We start from the raw sequence: 18,597 nt of genomic DNA on the forward strand, positions 1-18,597 counted from the left end.
GACTCGTAGTTCGAGCGCCAAAATCGCGCGGCGGCTTCGCGCTCTCCCCGAGAGTGCGGCGTGTGGGCGTGAGAGAGAGCGTCTTGCGCACGCCCCGGAAGTGGCGTCACAAGGCTCTCGCGTGAGCGGGCGCGCCGCTTCCGCATACAGAATCGTGGAGAGTTGTATGGGTGAGTGTGGCGGCTGGGGACTCCGGCCCTTTCTTTTCTCCTTTGTCTCGGGCCGCTCTTCTGGCGCCGCCGGGGCTGGCAGGAGGATTCCGGCTCGAGTCATGGGGTCGCCTCGCCCGGGACCTGTTCCGGCGCCGGGGTCTTTCCTTGTGTTTTCCTCGGCCTGGAGCGGAGCGGGCCGTTGTGTGGGCGGTGAGGAGAAAGCGCAGTTGTTTTCGGACCCCGCGGGGCCGGGGGGAGGGGGGTTGGGGGAGGGCTCGGAGGAGCCAGAGAGGCCGCGTCAGGCCCCCTCTCCCTGGCCGGGCCGGGCCGCGCGGAGACGGGGCTGCTGCGGGCGGGCGGGCGGGCGGACGAGCGCGGGGGAGGACCGGGCAGCGGGTGTCGCATACGAAGACGCGTCTGCCGAGTCTTGAGCGGAGGAGGCTCGGGAACCCCTGACCCGGAGGTCTGCCCGGAGGTAGGCCGCGCCCGGACCGCAGTGTGAACTTGGGTGGGGGGCTGGGGGGGGAGACTCCCCTCTCTGCTGCGCTTCTCACCCGTCCGTCTTCCCCCCCCCCCCCCCCCCCCCCCAGTCCCGCGTCTGACTGGCGGCGCGGCGCGGGGTCGAGCGCCTCGGTCTGAGCCTCAGCCAGTGGGGTCGTCTTCTGAGAAACTGCAGCTGGCGCCCCCCCCCCCCCCGACTTCTGTGCGTGCGCGCGGAAGCCCGATGCAAACACTTGAGGCTCCTTGGCACGCGCGCCGCGGAGGCGAGGACTCCCTCCCCACCCCTCCCCCACCCCCGCCTTTGGGCTCGAGTCGGCCTCCCTTGGGCCTCCCGCCCCCCCCCCCCCCCCCCCCCCCGCACACCCGGCGACGCTCAGGGCCGGCTCCTGGCCACTGCAACTCGGGCATCGCTTCCGGCGGTGCTCCCGCAGACCTGCGGCGTGCCGGGATCGAAATGCGGCGGCCGCGTGCGAGGTGGTGCTGTCCGCGCCGCGTCGCGCCGCGGCTCCGCCCCGGGACCCCGCGTTTTCCTCGGCAGTTTTCCTGGGACGCCGGCGGCGAACGGCCCTCCCCGCTGCTCTGCAGCCTTAGGAGCGACGTGTCGTTCTAGCCCGGAGTCGGTTGTTCTAGCCCGTTTTTTGTTTCGTGTCTGTCGTTGGACTAGAGTTGCCGGTCAAGATCACATTCATTCATTCTCGTTTCCAAACTTCCTGGGGGGGTGGGGGTGGGGCGAAAGTGACTGCTTCCGTCACTGCTAAAGGAATCCGTCATTATTTGTTTCTTGGGATTCAAAACCGATTTCTGTCTATTCCCTTATCAGAAAATCTATGGTGGGGTGTGACTGTGATGTGACTGATTTTTCTGGATAACCGTTTTAAGTAGTTTTTCTGAAAAATTCCCGTTTTTGAGTGTTTTTTTTTCTGTTATGGAGTTCGGATTTTTTTTTTATCAGGAATTAGTATTTTATTATCATTTGGATAGTAAAAGACAAATCCGTCTCTTTGTGGGGGGGAGTGAGAGGGCTGGTTTTGGGGGTAACCCGGAGATGCTCAGGGCTTACACCTAGCCCTGTGCTCAGGGATCACTCCTGGTGTTTGGGTGTGTGTGGGACTGTTAGGGTGCCAGGGATTGAGCCCAAAGTTCACCACGCGCAAGGCAAGCGTCCTGCCGGCTGTACTACTGTCGCCTGCCTCAATGAAAGCTAACTTTCTTGAAGTTCTTGGTGGTTTACAATGACTTATTTTTATCCCCTCTCATAATGTAGCTCTTTCTGCTTCTTTACGTGAAAAATACCTTTTTGGTAATTTTCACAATTTTCAGTTCCGAATTTGAGAAATTCATTGAGCTTTGAACTTTTGCTCTCCCTTCACCACTTTATTTGAATAATAACCTGATGGGGGACCTTAAGTGATTGTACCGTGACCGTTTGATCTCCATGCTGCTCTAGTTGAGTTCTGTCCCGGGTACCCCAAGACCCACCAGGAGTGATTCCTGAGCCCAGAGCCAGGAGTAATTCCTGAGCACCACCAGGCATGGCCCCCTAGATAAAATAAAAAAGAAACAGCTTGCTGTTCTAATGGTGATATATATATATATTTTTTTTTTTTAAACTAAGCTTCTTAGAAACTGATTCACACTGTACTCAATCAGCTCTTCTATAGTTGGAGTTAGGAGATTGGGTGAACCAATAATGTGTCACCACTTCTTATTTCTGTCCTTTGGATAGTTCATATTCCCAAGGATGTTTGAGACTTAATGGTCATTAAGATGCAGACTGGAGGGCAGGGCAGGGAGAAAAAAAGAAAAGGGATGTGTAGACTGGATCTTAAAACTTCCTGTCCGTTGTTTCTAAGCTCCTCACTTTGCTACCTAATTTTGACATCCATTATAAAAATGAGACTTTAAGAAGTCAGCTGTGGATGGATATTCCGACTATACCTGTTTTGGATACCCTTTTGATTTCATTCAGTGTCCACTAGACTGAAATAACTTACAAGTTCACATATTGAGTAGTTTTGTCAAATATTTCAGTAAACATGTATGTTTTAATTTGCTCCAGAAGTACAAGCTTAAAAAACCTGTGCTTCATTCTTGATTAATCATAACTGAATAGAAATAGGCTCTCTAACCCTTTTGGGCATTAATGCAACTTCCCAAGACTTGACACTACATTGAACCTTTGAACATCATTAAACCGTGGCACCACCAAAATTTCAGCTACACAAAACTCGTGATATCATTGAGAGAGATCCTAGTGCAGTCTGTTCAGTTGAAACTGCTCTACTTAAAGTGTATCTGATTTCTTCCAGGTGGCTGATCTTAGGATCTTTTAACATGTTTAGAATCTTGCTACCCTACCATGCTTGTACATGTTTTTTATAGTGCCTTGAACACAATTTGGAAAGCAAGACCCTGAAGTCAGGGTCACAATTTAAATGAAGCTGATACATTTGTGCTCCCCTTTCCCCCACCCCATACTTCTTTACTTTTTACTTTTAATAACAGTAGTCACACTTTTCTGGATACGATTGTAGCTGTGGGCTGTGGTTGTGTATTGGTGGGAAAGCGCTTGCTTTACTTGCATGAGATCTGAGTTCCATTTCCAGCACCACATACATACATAATCAAACTCTTATGTGAGATGTACCAATTAATGTTACTTTAAAGACTGTCTCTATAATGAGATTTCTTTTTTTTTAAAAAAAAAAACTTGATCATTGAAATTTCATGGCTTCCCTTGGGTTCAAATTGTTTTTAAAGTCTTAGCATTAGAGCGTACAAGTAATATCAAATCTTTGCCATTCCAGAATTAGTTCATGAAGTTCTGCCATCTGTTAAAATAATCAAAATGGAAAATGCTACAATCGAAGAGGAACGTGATAGCATCCCCCTTGAAGAGGCCGAAGCATTGTTAGATTCAGAAGCAGAGCCTTCAGTGTGTATTAATGAAAACACAGTAAGCGGTACCATGCAAAACACTACTGTGCATGTGGCCACATCAAGAAAAAGGAAAATGGATTCTGAAGGTGACCTTGTACAGTTAAGTTCTAGCTGTGGGGAAGACATTCAATCCAAGAAAAAAAAACTAGAACCTGAAGTTATCCCAAAGGAAAAAGGTTCTGGTGACGATGAAGGTATTTTGAGGAAAAGAAAATGGGAATCTGATGATTTTCCAGAAGAGAAACCTACTGGAGATGGAACTCAGAAAAAGAGAAAAAGAGAAGTTGAGGATATTCCTGAGAAGCAAAAAGTACGTTGAACATATTTACAGTGGGTTCTATTTAACTGAAATGGAACAACTGTGAAATAATAACTGGTTTTCACCTAATCTTAAGAATGTCCTATTGGGGGGGGGGGGCGCTGAAGAGATAGTACATTGTGGGTAAGGTTCATGGAGTACATGGAGTGGGGTTCACCCACCCCGAACACAGGAATAAGCCAAGGTGTGTGGCACAAAAGCGAAAGTCACCTTAAGCTAGTGTAGGTTTTTAACTATTTCTTACGTGGTTTGGTTTATTTAGATGGAACTTTGCCTGTTTAGTGTGGGAGAACCTATATTCTGTTAAGAGCCATTTGGAAATGTATAGTTTCATTTGCAGGCCATACAGTACAGGCAGATAGAACGTAGACAGCCAACAAGAAACAGAAACAGACCACATGATTTTCACTTGGCTATTTAGGAGATTTAGGAGTGGGTCAGATGTTCCCTACCCCTTGTGCTAGTGAGATAATTTTTTAAAAAAATTTTTTTTCCAAACTGACTATACATCTGAAAGCTATCTCTTAGTCTTGGTGTTTTGTTCTTGTTTTTAAGACATATAAGGTCTAGATGATTTACACTTTACATTATCCCATTTATTTATTTTTTTTCAGCTGAGGTAGCCAAGATTATCACTTAATAAGCTTCTAGGGCTGGAGAAATAGCACATTAGGTAAGGCATTAGCCTTCCATGTAGCTGACCCATGTTCAATCCCAGCACCCTGTATGGTCCCCTGAGCCCCTCCAGAGTTAACCCTGAGTACTGAGCATGTGGTCCCAAAACAAAGCAACAGACTTCAAAATCATGTCTTTTTACCTTTATTTGTATTATTCCTTAAGCTATATTGTTTTCAGCAACTTTACTGGGGCAGTTTTATACAGATAAACCAAGTGAATATGGAACCTGATACTTAGCAGGGGTAGTTTAGAGCAGCTCATTTTCATCTGGGAATACTATGCTGTGAATTAACCTGAAACAGTCTAAGTTTGGAGGAAAGGAGTTCTCCAGTGAACAAGTAAAATTCTACAAGGCTGCTGTTTGTCATGAATGGAAAAGAATCCAACTTACGGGGAAGAGCTTGATTTATAAATAAGTTTACTAGCAACAGTACTCTTTCCACATGAAAATATTAATATAAAGTTGTTAAAAGATGAGGCATTTGAATTGAACACGGAAGTGAGTTTTGAAGCACTTTTACCTATCGGGGTTTTTTTTTTTTGAGATACACATATACACGCATGTGCGCACGTGCACACCTAGAGAGTAGAGAGATGGGTAGGGCAGTTGTCTTGCATACAGCTGACCCAGGTTCAATACCTGGCACCACAAAATGGTCCTCTGAGCACTGCGAGGTATACAGCCCCAAAACCTAAAATGATTTTTTTTTTCTTTTTGGAGTGTAAGGACTGCACCTGACAGTGCTCAGGGTGTTCTCACTGCTCAGGGTTCACTCCTGGCCGTGCTAAGGACCATATTGAATGCTGGGGATTGGCTCAACCATATGTATGTAAAGCAAGTGCCCTACCTACTGTACTCTCTCCAGCCCCTAACTTAGAATTCTGAAAGAGTACTAGTTTTCTGTAAGACATTGGCACTGGAGACTGAGGACATTGGAGGAGAGAAATGGACAGTGGTGAAGGAATTGGTAGAACATTGTATGTCTGGAACCAAATCCTGAATAACTTTGTAATCCACTAAGTGAACTGAGTATGTTTTTTAAAGGAAAGATCAATATGAAAATTGTAAGCATAGAGATTTAAAAAGGGGGAGGGGCTAATTATAAAATATTGGATTTTTGTGGTTAATGCCATTACTTTAATGAAGTCTACCAATTTGGATAGTGTTTTATTCTCCTGTAGATTGCATGCTCTTTTAGGTTTATTTTTGCCATGTTCTGATCCTTAATTTTGTTCCAACCTCCAGAATGTGGAAGTAGGTCACAGCTCAGCAGTTGCTACCCACTACAATGAACTGCCAGAAGTTGGTTTGGAGAAGCGTAGTGAAAGTCGTATTTTTTATATGAGAAACTTTAACAACTGGATAAAAAGTGCCCTCATTGGTATGTTGCCTCTTTTCAATTGTAGTTTGTAATTTTAAGTTTTAGCTTGTCTTATTCCTCTTCCCCTCCACCAATAGTTGTTAAACATATACCAAGCTCCTGTGTCTTTAATTACCAATTTTTGATCTTAACATAAGTGGAGCCAAAACTAAAACTGGGCCTGTGAGATAAATTCTTTTATTACTTTTAGTTGACTACATAGGAAAATGGGTGTTTCATTCATACTGAGTTATTCAGGCTTTCAGAATACTATTTTATACTTATATTTAGGTTACAAAGTATTGTTTTGGCTATTTTATGCTAATAATGTAAATGACATTGGAGTAAATGTTTGGTTCTATCAAGTCAAGAAAACGGTGCTCTTGGGCTTTTTAAAGTCCCCTGGTGTAATCATGTGTTGGTTGTATGTGGAACTTGTTTTTTTATATGGTATATAGGGAGAGCTAAAACATACTTTGAGGATTGACAAAGACATTTAACTTTCTGAAATAGCATTTTTATGTGGAATCTCATCTTTGAAATTAAATGGAAGTCAGTGCAGGAACTATGATTCAGTATATTGTTTTGTATATCTAATACTCATACATGAGTTAGACTGTTTAATATATAGTTTTTTTCACAATGAGGTTATTTCTTCTCCAGTTTCCCTTCTGTGCTCCCGCTCCTCCTTACCTTCCCCTTTATCTCCTGTGAATTTTTTCTTATATATTGGAAATAGCAAAGTTCTAGTTGGTTAATTTTTATTGGTTTTGAGGGCTGGTTACTTATTTGTAAAGATTAATTCATTTAAACAATATAATTTAACATTTTAACTATTTCTATCTTTAGTCTTTAATATTTGTTTTAAAAACAATTTATTTGATTTCACTAGTTTTCAGGGTAATTTGAGTGGCAGTCCCTTCCTCTAAACCCCCACCTTTTTTTAAAAAAAACTGGAATAATTTGACTAAACCCCCACTTTTTTTTTTAAACTGGAATAATTTGACATTGTTTTTAGACACTATTTAAAAGGTAATCTTAGAACCCTAGTCCTAATCCTAATCTTCCTTTTCTGATTCTCATCAGTGATACACATAATTTACCCTTGGGTTTTTGTTTGGTGTGTTGGGGGTTGTTTGGTTGTTTTGATATCTGGGATTATATGTAAGATCTCAAATATTCTATTTGTTTTATGAAGTGCCATCTATTTCATGTATTAATTCAATCACTTTTAAGTTCAGCTGCATTTTCTGCATTGTATTTTTATCATTTGGAAAGCAGGAAGTTTTTCAAAAGACTTGTCAGACTTTTTTTTTTTTTTTGCTTCTTGGGTCACATCCAACAGTGCTCAGGGGTTACTTCTGGCTCTGCACTCCTGGCGGTGCTGGGGAGACCATATGGGAGGCCGGCGATGAACTCGGGTCGGCCGTGTGCAAGGCAAACGCCCTACCCGCTGTACTATCGCTCCAACCCCAAGACTTGTCAGACTTACTAAAAAGTTCTCTCAGCATATTCATGGTGTTCTTTCCGTCAGCTGTCTCAGCAACTCTTTCAACAAGGGTTTTGCTCTCCATACCTGTTGGTTTTTCCTGATGTAATCCTTGTCATCTGTGCCAAGTTCCTTCCTGGCTTTTCCCTGATTATTCTCACATCCAATTTGGGATCATTCATTTTATCTTAATAAATAGCTGAGTACTATTCTTATATGTGATACAGATGTCCTTTTTCCTTCCTTTCCTTTTGTCTATCATTGCAGTGCTTACCCATGTTGTATGTTTTAGTTGTGGTCCCATGCATTAAAGTGGCCACAGTGTACACACTTTGTTGTGGCTGATTATCATACGACAGCGCTCCTTCCTGGATCACACTCAGATACATGGGGTGGTGCCAGGGATTAAACTGTACAACTCATGCATGCTGTACCACTCACCTTCCTCAGAGCCCCATCATCATGATCTTTCCTCTGATAACTCTATATATGAAAATAACTTTTAAATTGTTTACACTGGATATGATTTTTATGCTCTCAAGAGTCACAGGGGGGAAGTTAAATATGGAACACTGGTGCTACTATTGAAGTTTAAATGCCTATTGAAAGTCGAAAATGCTTATGCAGAATTTCTTTAACAGTCAAAATAGAACATACACGAAATAGAAAGTTTTATAGTCAGCCCACCCTGCCCTGGGGGACCCAGTCCTGCAACCAACCTCTGCTCCCCAACCATGCTCAGGCCACTTTCCGGACCGTGAGGCCATGAAACATCATAAGACACTTCTTACTCATTTTCCATAATTACCATGTTTGATGGAGTTCAGACAGTAGGCAACAAATTATACACACACACACACACACACACCCTTCTCGGAGAGCCTGGCAAGCCACCAAGAGTATCATGGGCAGAGCCTGGCAAGCTCCCTGTGGCATATTCAATGTCCCAAAACCAGTAACAGGTCTCATTCATCTGACCTTGAAACAGCCTCCAGTCGTTGGGAAAGATGAGTAAGGAGAGGCTGCTAAAATCTCAGGGCTGGGACAAATAGAGATGTTACTGGTGCCCGCTCGAGTAAATCGATGAACAATGGGACAGCAGTGATACCCTGATAGTCAGAAAGGAAGCGTAGAATTAGTGTTTAGCATTGTATCTGGTTTTGGAATTGCTGAGTCTTTTAAGGTATTGGTATTTCTTTAACATATGTTTGAATCATTTGATTATTGACCCATATCAATAGGAGTAAGAATCTACTAACAGTAGTTAGGAATCTACTTATTATTTGTTAATCATTAATGTTATTTTATAAGTTGAGAGAAAAGATTGCATTTTTACTAGAGTAAAAATTCTGCTAGTAGGGGCTGGAGAGATAGGACAGCTCAGGGTGCTTGCCTTACATGCATATGATCTGGGTTGGATTCTTGTCACCCCAGATGGTCCCCTGCACCTGGGTAAGAGTAATCCTTGAGCACAGAGCCTGGAATAACCCTGAACACCGCTGAGTGTGGCTCCAAAACAAACACAAAAATACACCAGTAGTAAAACTGAAAGTAATACTTATGATTAGTTCTTATATGTTGGTGTTAAGTTTCATTTGATTAGATATATAATAAGTCAACATTTATAGTTTGGAAAGAGGAAACAATAATAAAAAAATTAATTTTTATTTATTTATATTTTTGCTTTTAGGGGCACACCCAGCAATGCTCAGGGGTTACTCCTGGCTCTGCACTCAGGAATTCCTCCTGGTGGTGCTTGGGGGACCATATGGGGTGCTAGGGATCAAACCCAGGTCGTCTGGTGCAAGGCAAACGCCCTACCCACTGTACTATCACTCTGGCCCCAATGATAATTTTTTTTATCTCGTCATGAACAAATATTTAGTTTTCCAGTTTAGATTTCAAAATACATGCTTTTTAAAACCAGTCAGATTCTGAAACAAGCCTTCAGAAATCTGTCTTAAGGGCCAGAGAGATAGTAGAGCAGGGGGTTAGGTGCTTGCCTTGTATGCGACTGGGGGGTTCAGTACTGGGCACCCCATGCAGAAGAAAGCCCTGAGCACAGCTGAATGTGTGCTCCACTCATTCAATTTGTCAAATATGTCGGTACTTTCTCAAAGACTAGAGACATACTCTGTCACTGTCACCCCGTTGTTCATCGATTTGCTGGAGTGGGCCCAGTAATGTCTCCATTGTGACACTTACTACTGTGTTTGGCATATCAGATACATCACAGGTATCTTGCCAGGCTTTTCTCTGCGGGCGAGATACTCTTCCGTAGCTTGCTGGGCTCTTGGAGAGGGGCAGAGGAATCGAACCTGGGTTGGCTGAGTCGGCTGTGTGCAAGGCAAACACACTACCTGCTGTGCTATCGCTCCAGCCTAGAGACATACTCTTAATGCTAATAAAAGAGGATCAAGTTATATAATTCCTAGTCATATTTTGAAACATTCACAAAGCATTGTTAATTACATAATATATGAGAGTTTGTATTATTTTCATTTTATATGTTCATAAGAAATATGTTACTGGGAGTAGCGGAAAATGATTAAAAGGAGTAATGGAAGATGGTAATGATTAAGAATAGAAAAGAAATAATTTACTAAGACTTTCTCTTTTTTTTTTTTTAAGGGGAATTTCTAGAAAAGGTGCGACAGAAAAAAAAACGTGATATTACTGTTTTGGACCTGGGATGTGGTAAAGGTGGAGATTTGCTCAAGTGGAAAAAGGGAAGAATTAGCAAGCTAGTTTGTGCTGGTAAGATAAATAATGGCACATGGGGAAAGTGATACATATTCATTCAGGTAAAGGAGACAAATATGGATCTTATAATTTACATACTAGTCTACAACAGAAAACAGTTGGTTTTGTAACTGGTTTGAAATTTTAATGATAATGTTATATAGTTGGTAAGCCTGAATAACTCCTTCCTCTTAAAGGAGTTATTCAGATAGTCTATTGGACTATCCAAATCATGCCTAAAACATCTAGAGGACCCGAGAGATTTCTCAGCAAACTGAGAGCACAGGGAGACCTGGGTTTGCTTCCCAGGCACTGCATGGGCCCCTGAGCACTGCCACATGTGGCCAGAAGAATTTTTAAAACACAGACTTGAAAAAGACCTCCACTGGCCCAGAATAGGATAATTTCATTATCCAAAGAACAGGGTTATGGTGGATTGACACACAAAAGATAGGAGGAAATCTTAGTAATCATCTTTGATAGTTGACAGGAAATGTAAACATTCTGAAATTCTGAACTCAGAAAACATTCTCAAACTCAAGGTGTGGGTTATTGAGTTTATTTTCTACTCGTTTTGAAGAGTAATCAGATGGATAAAAAAGGGAAATTCCTCCTTGTTAAAAAATTATCATAAAAAATGCAAAGGGAATGATGGGGGGATCATTATTTCCACCTTTAATGAAATAATTGATATAATTATCATTAAAATGTCAAACCTGGGGCTGGAGCTATAGCACAGCGGGTAGAGCGTTTGCCTTGCATGCGACCGACCCAGATTCGATCCCCAGCATCCCATATGGTCCCCTGAGCACCACCAGGAGTAATTCCTAAGTGCAGAGCCAGAAGTAACCCCTGTGCATCGCCTGGTGTGACCCAAAAAGGAAAAAAAAATGTGAAACCTGCAGCCAGAGTGATGATATTCTGGTAAGGCGGAACCTTGTAATGCGGCTGACCTGGGTTCACTCCCCTGAGCACTACTACCAGGTATGGCCTGACCCCCTTTGCCCCCCCAAACAAAAGGTAGTCAAAACTGAACTGTTCGGCAAGTGTTGGTGAGGTGTCAACTGAATTAATCAAGCACCTTGAACAAAATAGTCTTAGCACAGGAGCAGTATGCTGTGTAATGGTGCATGTGTGTCACTACCTGTATTGTAGAACCTAAGTTGTCACTTCATAAATTCCTGGGCTATATAACCATTGTACACTGACAACTGGCCGAGAATCCCAGAAGCTTTTGTATGTAGTTTGATTTATTTATTATAGAAATTAAAAATGAGAATTGGAACTTTTAAAACTGGCCTTAAAAAAAAAAAAACACTAAATTTTCCCCTTTGATGAGGATCCCAAGCTAGAGATCGGAGACCATGGAGCTGTCAGGGTCTCCTCGGCAAGTGCAGTGGCACTAGTTTTGGACCAGAAGCCTGCACTTACCGGCAAATACTTGAAGTCACTGAGCTATCTTCCTTGCTGCCAGAAAAATTCTTTGGATTCTGTAATAATAGGAGAAAACTGATTCTCAAGTCTGTGCTTTTAGTATGTTTTATTTTGGTTTTTCTTTGGGCATTTAACATCTTAATCTGAAGGGATATTTTATAGCTAGGTATCCGGGGATAATATTCTTCAGTGCCCAATCAAAATTCAGTGGATAGTATTTTCTTAAGATTACTGAGAGTATGGAATCTGCAGCCATCGTGATAAGCTTTTTTTACGCCATTAATATTTAAATGCACTGATCTGTCCTGACCTTTGAACAGACCTTTGCTAGGCCAGATTTTGTAAATAAATGTATGGGGAGATACCTAGCCTTGGATTTTTTAGAATTGTAATTTTCTGCTGGAAAGCTTAAATTTTTCATTGGCAACAGATACTATCCATTGCTTTCCAGAAATTCCTTTTGTTCATTTTCAAAATATTCACCACATTACCAAATCTGAGTAACCAGTTTGTGTTTCTTTTATCAGAAAGTCGCCTGTGTACCTCATAATAGAAAAGAGTCACACCAGTCTTATTCCTTGCATTAACCATTGAACCTGATTATGCAGCAGAAATATTTTCCTTCCTGTTTTATTACACAAAATAGTAAAACCACAATCAAAAAGTATATGTAATAAAATATTTATTTTTTATATGACTATATGTCATTCTTAAATGATATGGCTCTGTTTTCATTGTAGTGGTGAAGAATATATGAGTATTATCAGTACCATGATCCTAATGTTTTTCCATCAGATGTGCAAATCTCATTGTAGGGGAAAAGTTATTTAAGATCTTTGAAAATTAACCTTGGTGTTGCCAAATAGGATGTAAAGTTAAGTTTTATAATTCAGATTAGAGTCTAAACTGTATTATTTACTGGTCATAAGCATTTAAAAATTGTATAAGAACTTTTCTTTGATTACTACCTATTGATGAGAAAGCTTTTAATGCTTTTTGAAAAGTGATAGAGCATTTGCATTGACTTTATTGTATTTTGAAAGAACCTTTTTGTTTGTTCTAAGGATATATTTCATGCCAGAAATTTTTAAGTCAGTGTAATTCATGTCAGTTAATGTCAATGACTGGGTCATTTTTTTGCATTTACATTTTGTTTCTGTAGGTCTTTTGACAATTACTAATACCTGTCCCCTTTCTAGATATTGCTGATGTCTCCATTAAACAGTGTCAACAGAGGTATGGTGAAATGAAGACTCGTAGTCGTGATAATGAATACATGTTCAGTACAGAATTTATAACTGCTGATTGTTCAAAGGTACATATTTTTGGTAAAATTTTCTCAATTTTTATATTTTTGAGTAAGTGATATAAAATTAGCTAATTAAAAATGTGTTAAGACATAAAATCATACAGCACACATTTTAGTTTTCAACTAGGAAATCTCTTATAATCAGTTTCCTAAAATTGGGAATTCCTTGGTTTTTAGCAATTTGATAGAGTTTTTACTCCTTTTTTGGTTTATTTTCCAGTATTTTGACACTGGAATTGAACTCCCAGTATGTCAGTATGTTCTGTGTGCTTTACAATTCATTAGTTTTTTCTCATCATATCAGAATCTCTTGTTTCCCACCTTCCACCTCATCCTGAATCTCTTTCACAACTATGAAGTTTAAGAACTATAGAGGCACTTGTTTGGTGAAAGTGTCACCATATGTTCTTTTTCAGAATTCTTCTGAAATACTACTAGCTATTATTATTCCAGACCTTTTTTTTTTTTTTTTTTTTTGCTTCTTGTGTCAACCCGGTGATATTTGGGGTTATTCCTGGCTCTGCACTTAGGAATCACTCCTGGTGGTGCTTGGGGAATCACATGAGATGCTGGGAATTGATCTGGGTTGGCTGTGTGCAAGGCAAACACCCTATCTGCTCATTTCAGACATCTTTAATTCTACATATTTTAATTCTACATAGAAACTATGCAATTTTGAAAGTGAGAAGGGAAAGTTTTGATAGGATAGTGCTAGAAAGTTAGGAACCTTTAAAGACAATGATTCTTTAAATAAAAACTGAAATTTAAAAAAAGAATTTGTTGTTTTGGTTTTGGGGCTACACCCGGCAGTGCTCAGGGGTTTCTCCTGACTCCACATCAGGAATCTCTCCTGCCGGGCTCAAGGGAACCATCTGGGATTCCTGGGATCAAACCCGGGTTGGCTACATGCAAGACAAGCACCTTACCCACTGTACTATCATTCTGGCCCCATGTTTTAAATTTATTTCTGGAGTTGGGAGTTATAATTGCTACATTGCACAATCATGCTTGTGTCACAAACTAGCTGCTACACTCGGTGATAGGGGGTAGTGCTGGGTAGTGAATGATGAGTTCTAGGCGTGCCAGGCAGACAGTTGCCCTGAAAGCTACATCCTTGGGCCTTCAACACCATGGCCTTATAGCCAAGGTTGTTACACAAAATTTATTGTAGCTTTGAAGTACTCTAGCCTTTCAAGTTTATAGTAAGGTCAACTCCTTTAAATCTATTTGATATTTTTAAAACCCAATACTTGTAAAGGATTGGAGATACCGTATAGCTGGTAGGGTGCTTGCCTTACATGTGGCCAACTCTGGTTCAGTCGGGGCACACATGTGGTCTCCTGAGTACCTTCAGGTGTGATCTTTGAGCACAGAACTAGGAATAAGCTCTTGAGCACTGCCGGAATGACCCCAAAACAAAATTAATATGAAAATAGAAATGAAACTTAAATAAAATGTTATTATATTACATACATACATGCTGATAATGCATGAGAGGACAGGGTTATGGGAAGACACGTCTAATTTTAGGACATTATTTCTAGAATTGAAGTCATTGAAAAATTGCACTCTGCTGTTATCTTCAAAACCTTAACTCATTGTTTCAGAAACTTTTGATGGATGACTTTCGTGACCCAGAAATGTCCTTTGACATCTGCAGTTGTCAGTTTGCCTTTCATTACTCATTTGAATCATATGAACAGGCTGACCTGATGCTCAGAAATGCTTGTGAAAGACTTAATCCTGGAGGTTATTTTATTGGTACTACTCCCAATAGCTTTGAACTGATGTAAGTATTTTCAATAAGTAGTTGTTTAAGACTTAGTATTAAACTTAATTTAAATTAGCTATTGTTTCCCAGAAATAGAATTTATATAAAACATGTAATGCTGCTCTTTACAAAGGCTGAGTACTTTGATAATGTACTTGAGCAGGTACTCAAATTCAGAAGACAGGTTTACAGGTAAATGTGTTAAACAGCAAAACCAAGGAATAGACAATCCCCAATGGAGACACACCTTGAGATTTTGCCAGCAAATGACACACTGAGGCCACAAGGACTTAAGTGGGGAGAAGGAACCTCGGGACTTGGTGCAGGGTTATTGATGTGGATGGTGCTGGGTGGAATAGTAGCTTTTTTAAAGTATGAGACTATAATACAGAAATGTGTAAACCAAGACCTTAGTAAAAATAACTGGGGTAGGAATGGGGGAGTATGTTAGTGAAACTGGTATTAGATTGAGCCAGAGTTTATATTGCTGAATAAATTGCAAATCAGATATTGAGGCAGTGGTTTAACCAGCATTTATCACATTCTTCCATTCTATTACTGTTACTTCCATTGTAATTTTCTAATTTTATCAGTGATGTTGTTAATGATCTCCTGGTATATGGCCCCTTAGAAGTAATTCAGATAAAATTATTTAAAAGTTCATTGAGAATGTCTCAAAAATTACACTTGTAATATTTTTAATGTGTGGTTTGATCAGATTAAGTTTGAGCTAATAACAGTTTTCATTTTTTCTTTTGGTTGGAAATAATCCTTAAGAAAACGTCTTGAAGCTTCAGAAACAGAGTCATTTGGAAATGAAATCTATACTGTGAAATTTCAAAAGAAAGGAGATTATCCTTTATTTGGCTGCAAATATGACTTCCACTTACATGGCGTTGTTGATGTTCCTGAGTTCCTGGTCTATTTTCCATTGTTAATTGAGTAAGAATATCTTTAAGCTGTTAACTGTTGTCTGTTTTACCTTATGAAAGAAAAGGAGTATTTTGAAAATTTCCAGTGATTTCTTATCTTAATTGGGATTTATCCAACTGTATGGTCAGAGAGAGGAGGAGGGACGTTTTTAGTACATTGTATTTGGGGGCTTAGTTAACAAAGTTAGTAGCTTATCTTTCAGTATAACCAAAAAGATAAGAGTAAAATGAATTTTTTTTTTTTTTTAATTTATTTATTGAATCACTGTGGGAAAGGTTACAAAGCTTTCAGGTTTATGTCTCAGTCATGCAAATATCAAACACATTTCCCTTTACCAATACTTATTTTTTCCCATGAAGAACCCCAATAAAACCCCACCCCCCACCCCTCCCCGTCCCTGTGAGGCAGATGAATTCTAGTTAACACTCTATCCGCTTTGATTAGATTGTTTCAATAAAAGATTCGCCACTATTATTTAGAGTTTACCCCCCCCCCCCCAACTCAGACATGCTGAAAAAGCATTGTGAAGTGATTTGCTTTCTACAGCTGGGTTCAAGAATTAAATGTTGGTTTTGGATTTCTGCTATTTTACCTATTGACCCTGGAAGTATTTCTACTGAAAGTCAGATAGTTAAGAAATTGGTTTCTGTGTTCTGGAGTCGTGGCCGTGCTGGAGAGCCGCTCGTGGGGGGCAACTGGTGGCCTCGGTAGGGCGTGAAGGGCGGAGCGAAACGCCCCCCTTCCCATGAGGTTTTAGTCGCCCCCACACTCCCGGCTCATACCTGCTGTCCACAAGGCTCCCATGTGGCCGCCATCTTTCTTTCCAGAGAGGAGAGGGCGAATGGGGCAACACCCTTTCCCCTCCGGCAGACTTGATGGGCTGGATCAACGCATAGTCCATTCACTTTTCTGCTCCAAGCTGCTGGGTTCTGCATTAAGTCCTTGTGCTTCTGGGGCCATGGCCGTGCTGGAGAGCCGCTCGCGGGGGGCGACTGGTGACCTCGGTAGGGCGTGAAGGACGGACCGGAACGCCCCCCGACCCATGAGGTTTTAGTCGCCCCCACTCCCCCGGCTCATACCTGCTGTCCACAAGGCTCCCATGTGGCCGCCATCTTTCTTTCCAGAGAGGAGAGGGCGAATGGGGCAACACCCTTTCCCCTCCGGCAGACTTGATGGCCTGGATCAATGCATAGTCCGTTCACTTTTCTGCTCCAAGCTGCTGGGTTCTGCATTAAGTCCTTGTGCTTCTGGGGCCGTGGCTGTGCTGGAGAGCCGCTCGTGGGGGGCAACTGGTGACCTCGGTAGGGCGTGAAGGACGGACCAGAACGCCCCCCTTCCCATGAGGTTTTAGTCGCCCCCACACCCCCGGCTCATACCCGCTGTCCACAAGGCTCCCATGTGGCCGCCATCTTTCTTTCCAGAGGGAGGAGGGCGGAAGGGAGCAACACCCTTTCCCCTCTGGGCAGAAATGATTGCCTGGATTAACGCATAGTCCTTTCACTTTTCTGCTCCAAGCTGCTGGGTTCTGCATTAAGCCCTTGTGCTTCTGGGGCTGTGGCCGTGCTGGAGAGCCGCTCGTGGGGGGCAACTGGTGACCTCGGTAGGGCGTGAAGGACGGACCGGAACGCCCCCCTTCCCATGAGGTTTTAGTCGCCCCCACACCCCCGGCTCATACCTGCTGTCCACAAGGCTCCCATGTGGCCGCCATCTTTCTTTCCAGAGAGGAGAGGGCGAATGGGGCAACACCCTTTCCCCTCCGGCAGACTTGATGGCCTGGGTCAATGCATAGTCCGTTCACTTTTCTGCTCCAAGCTGCTGGGTTCTGCATTAAGTCCTTGTGCTTCTGGGGCCGTGGCTGTGCTGGAGAGCCGCTCGTGGGGGGTGACTGGTGACCTCGGTAGGGCGTGAAGGACGGACCGGAACGCCCCCCTTCCCATGAGGTTTTAGTCGCCCCCACACCCCCGGCTCATACCTGCTGTCCACAAGGCTCCCATGTGGCCGCCATCTTTCTTTCCAGAGGGAGGAGGGCGGAAGGGAGCAACACCCTTTCCCCTCTGGGCAGAAATGATTGCCTGGATTAACGCATAGTCCTTTCACTTTTCTGCTCCAAGCTGCTGGGTTCTGCATTAAGCCCTTGTGCTTCTGGGGCTGTGGCCGTGCTGGAGAGCCGCTCGTGGGGGGCAACTGGTGACCTCGGTAGGGCGTGAAGGACGGACCGGAACGCCCCCCTTCCCATGAGGTTTTAGTCGCCCCCACACCCCCGGCTCATACCTGCTGTCCACAAGGCTCCCATGCGGCCGCCATCCTTCTCTCCAGAGAAGAGAGGGCGAATGGGGCAACACCCTTTCCCCTCCGGCAGACTTGATGGCCTGGATTAACGCATAGTGAATTTTTTTTTTAAATGCCAGGCTACCATGAAGTTTTTTCTACTTAAATTGTCAACTAATGTGTAAACTCAAGAGACAGTACTTCATTAGTTTTATTTGTTTTTGCTTTTGAACCACGCGTGGCAATGCTTAGGGATTACTCCTGGCTCTGCACTCAAGAATCACTCCTGGCAGGCCCACTGGATGATATTGGGTGCCTGGGGTCACACCAAGGTTGGCCCACATTGCAAGGCAAGCACCCTATCTGCTGTACTATTTTCTACCCTGGTTTCATTAGTTTTAAAAAGTAGGTTTTAAATATTAAAGCGTGTATTCAGCAATTGAAATAGAAACTAAAAAATGCTAGGCGGACTCTCTTTTTGGTGTTGGGGGGTTATTATTGGTATAGGCATTATTATTTTCTCATTTTACTCAGAACTTGAAAAGATAGTTAGCTTTTGTATGACAAACCTATTCAAATTGGTCACAAAGAGCCTGAGTGAGTTCTTTTAGTTCTATGGTAAATGTAAGAATTTTTGCCTTTTCCTTTTTTTTTCTTTTTTTTGTTTTGTTTTGTTTTGTTTTGAAGCCTCACCCAACAA

The 18,597-nt window shown here is 42.4% G+C and overlaps 1 protein-coding gene across 1 annotated transcript in view; it reads left to right on the forward strand.

Annotated features, from left to right (window-relative positions):
* The first annotated feature begins 100 nt into the window (after nucleotides 1-100).
* Nucleotides 101-18,597, forward strand: part of RNMT (RNA guanine-7 methyltransferase) — a 29,988-nt gene continuing 11,491 nt past the window's right edge. Inside the window, exons 1-7 of the mRNA XM_056127108.1 lie at nucleotides 101-170; nucleotides 3,461-3,903; nucleotides 5,837-5,972; nucleotides 10,072-10,197; nucleotides 12,816-12,931; nucleotides 14,533-14,714; nucleotides 15,474-15,638. Coding sequence (XP_055983083.1) covers nucleotides 167-170; nucleotides 3,461-3,903; nucleotides 5,837-5,972; nucleotides 10,072-10,197; nucleotides 12,816-12,931; nucleotides 14,533-14,714; nucleotides 15,474-15,638 — 1,172 coding nt within the window. The 5' untranslated portion in view covers nucleotides 101-166. The remainder of the gene's footprint in view (nucleotides 171-3,460; nucleotides 3,904-5,836; nucleotides 5,973-10,071; nucleotides 10,198-12,815; nucleotides 12,932-14,532; nucleotides 14,715-15,473; nucleotides 15,639-18,597) is intronic.

This window comes from Sorex fumeus, unplaced genomic scaffold, assembly GCF_029834395.1.
Source record: "Sorex fumeus unplaced genomic scaffold, SorFum_2.1 ptg000063l, whole genome shotgun sequence".
NCBI lineage: Eukaryota > Metazoa > Chordata > Mammalia > Eulipotyphla > Soricidae > Sorex > Sorex fumeus.